Source organism: Alexandromys fortis, unplaced genomic scaffold (assembly GCF_014885135.2).
Source record: "Alexandromys fortis isolate MF-2015 unplaced genomic scaffold, M_Fortis_MF-2015_v1.1 scaffold_3714, whole genome shotgun sequence".
NCBI classification, from domain to species: domain Eukaryota; kingdom Metazoa; phylum Chordata; class Mammalia; order Rodentia; family Cricetidae; genus Alexandromys; species Alexandromys fortis.
In genome coordinates this window covers 5,905-7,843 of record NW_026071579.1, presented here as the reverse complement: position 1 = coordinate 7,843, position 1,939 = coordinate 5,905, and the positions used below count along the sequence as shown (strand labels likewise).

At 38.4% G+C, this 1,939-nt stretch overlaps 1 gene segment (V, D, J or C); it reads left to right on the top strand.

Moving 5' to 3' along the window:
• Positions 1 to 135: 135 nt before the first annotated feature.
• Positions 136 to 778, top strand: LOC126496387 (immunoglobulin kappa variable 4-1-like). The segment is given in 2 exon segments: positions 136 to 195; positions 408 to 778. Coding segments are annotated over 2 exon segments (420 nt in total).
• Positions 779 to 1,939: the final 1,161 nt, after the last annotated feature.

The window sequence follows — 1,939 nt, the reverse complement described above, 5'->3', positions numbered from 1 at the left end:
CCACTCACACACACTGCTCAGACATTTCCTTATGTATTTGCTGACTGCTTTGCATGGCCCCTCCAGGCCAGGCCAGCTGTTCAAAATTTATAAACTAGACTTTTACAGTGTGATCTGAGCTGCATCAGCTAGGCAGGGGGAGCAAGATGGAGTCACAGACACAGGTTCTCATGTTCCTTCTGCTCTGGGTGTCTGGTGAGAAATTTAAAGCAGTATAATCTTTGTAGAGTTAATTCTTTGTATATAAGAAATTTAAAGTGTGTGCTAGTCCATGATATTTCTTGTAGTATTTTGTGAGATATACATTGACAAGTTGACACTGCAAGTTTATTAAATGATGAACTTCAGCTGTTACTGTATTCTGTGTTTGCATATTATGAATCTTCATGTTGTATTCCTTATTAAAGGTGCCTCTGCGGGTATTGTGATGACCCAGTCTCCATCCTCCATTGCTGTGTCATTAGGAGAGAAGGTCACCATCAGCTGCAAATCCAGTCATAGTCTTTTCGACAGTAACTACAATGAAAACTTCTTGTACTGGTACCAGCAGAAACCAGAGCAGTCTCCTAAACTGCCGGTCTTCCTGGCATCCACTCGGGAAACTGGGGTACCTGATCGCTTCATAGGCAGTGGATCTGAGACAGATTTCACTCTCACCATCAGTAGTGTCCAGGCTGAAGATTTGGCAGATTATTACTGTATGCAATCTTATGAGTATCCTCCCACAGTGCTTCAGCCTCCAACAAAAACTTCTGAGAATTTCAACAGCTGCCTGTAGCACAGGCTGCCCTGCATATGTACACTTCTCCTTTCTGCCTAGGAGACAGTGAGCTTGAAACTATGTTCCAAATGTTGTCAGAGCCAAGCAAGCTATAATAGATTTAGTGTCTCTTCATCTTATGGTATGAAAATTCTTACATGAAAATGCAGAGGAGAACTCAGTATTGTCTTTCTTTTCCTTCTGTAGTAAAATACCACAGACTCTGGTAGTTGAATATGAAGGATTTATCTTTCTATAACTCAGTAGTTCTGGTGTCCATCATAAGACTTTTTGGGCTGAAAACAGTTTGGGATGACAACAAACTGTAATATTTTTTTTTTGGAAGCTGTGGGAAAGTATGTTTCCTACTTATCCAGATTTTAGAGTAGTTTCTTACTTCCTTACTGGTGTCTGTTTTTTCTTTTCCTTTTTTACTACATTTTAGATGATTAAGTTTTTCTGTGTCAGTGTGCATGTGCATTTATGTGTTGTGTTCGAAGTGTGTACATATTTCTAGGTGCACATGACATGGCCTAGTTGTGAAGTTTAGAGAACAACTTGGACTTGTTTGTCATTTTTTCATTCAAGTTCTGGGGATCAAACAGGTTTGACATCAGGATTGGTGTCAAGTGTCTTTGGAATGTAAACCATTATGCTGCCCACTAAAATCTTTTAATTGATTTTTCTTGATCTCTACATTTTTCTCTGATCCACTCTCTGCCTCTTCCCTGCCCTTCAACGCTCTCCCAAAGTTCCCATGATACAAATTTACTCAGAAGATCTGTCTTTTTCTATTTCCCATATAGATTAGATCCATGCATTAATCTAAATTCATTATAAACAATTTTCTTAACACCAGTTTTTCCAATATATCATATATTTGACCATATGTGCTAAACTTCCCCATTTCTCATTACCTTTCCTGCTGTATTTTCTTCTTCTGTCTACCCTATGCTTTTATCTCTGCCTCTCATACTTACACACACCCATTCCCACATTTACCTTCATACACATACACTATCAAAATAATATGCACACAAAAAAGAAAGATCATCTCAATCATGAGAGCACAGACAAAATGTTAGTGGAAAGAGAAGAGTAGATGAATAATGATTACCAGGAAAAGGATATTTGTATTCCAATGCTGCAAGTCAGTAACTCCAATACATTTGAAGAGCA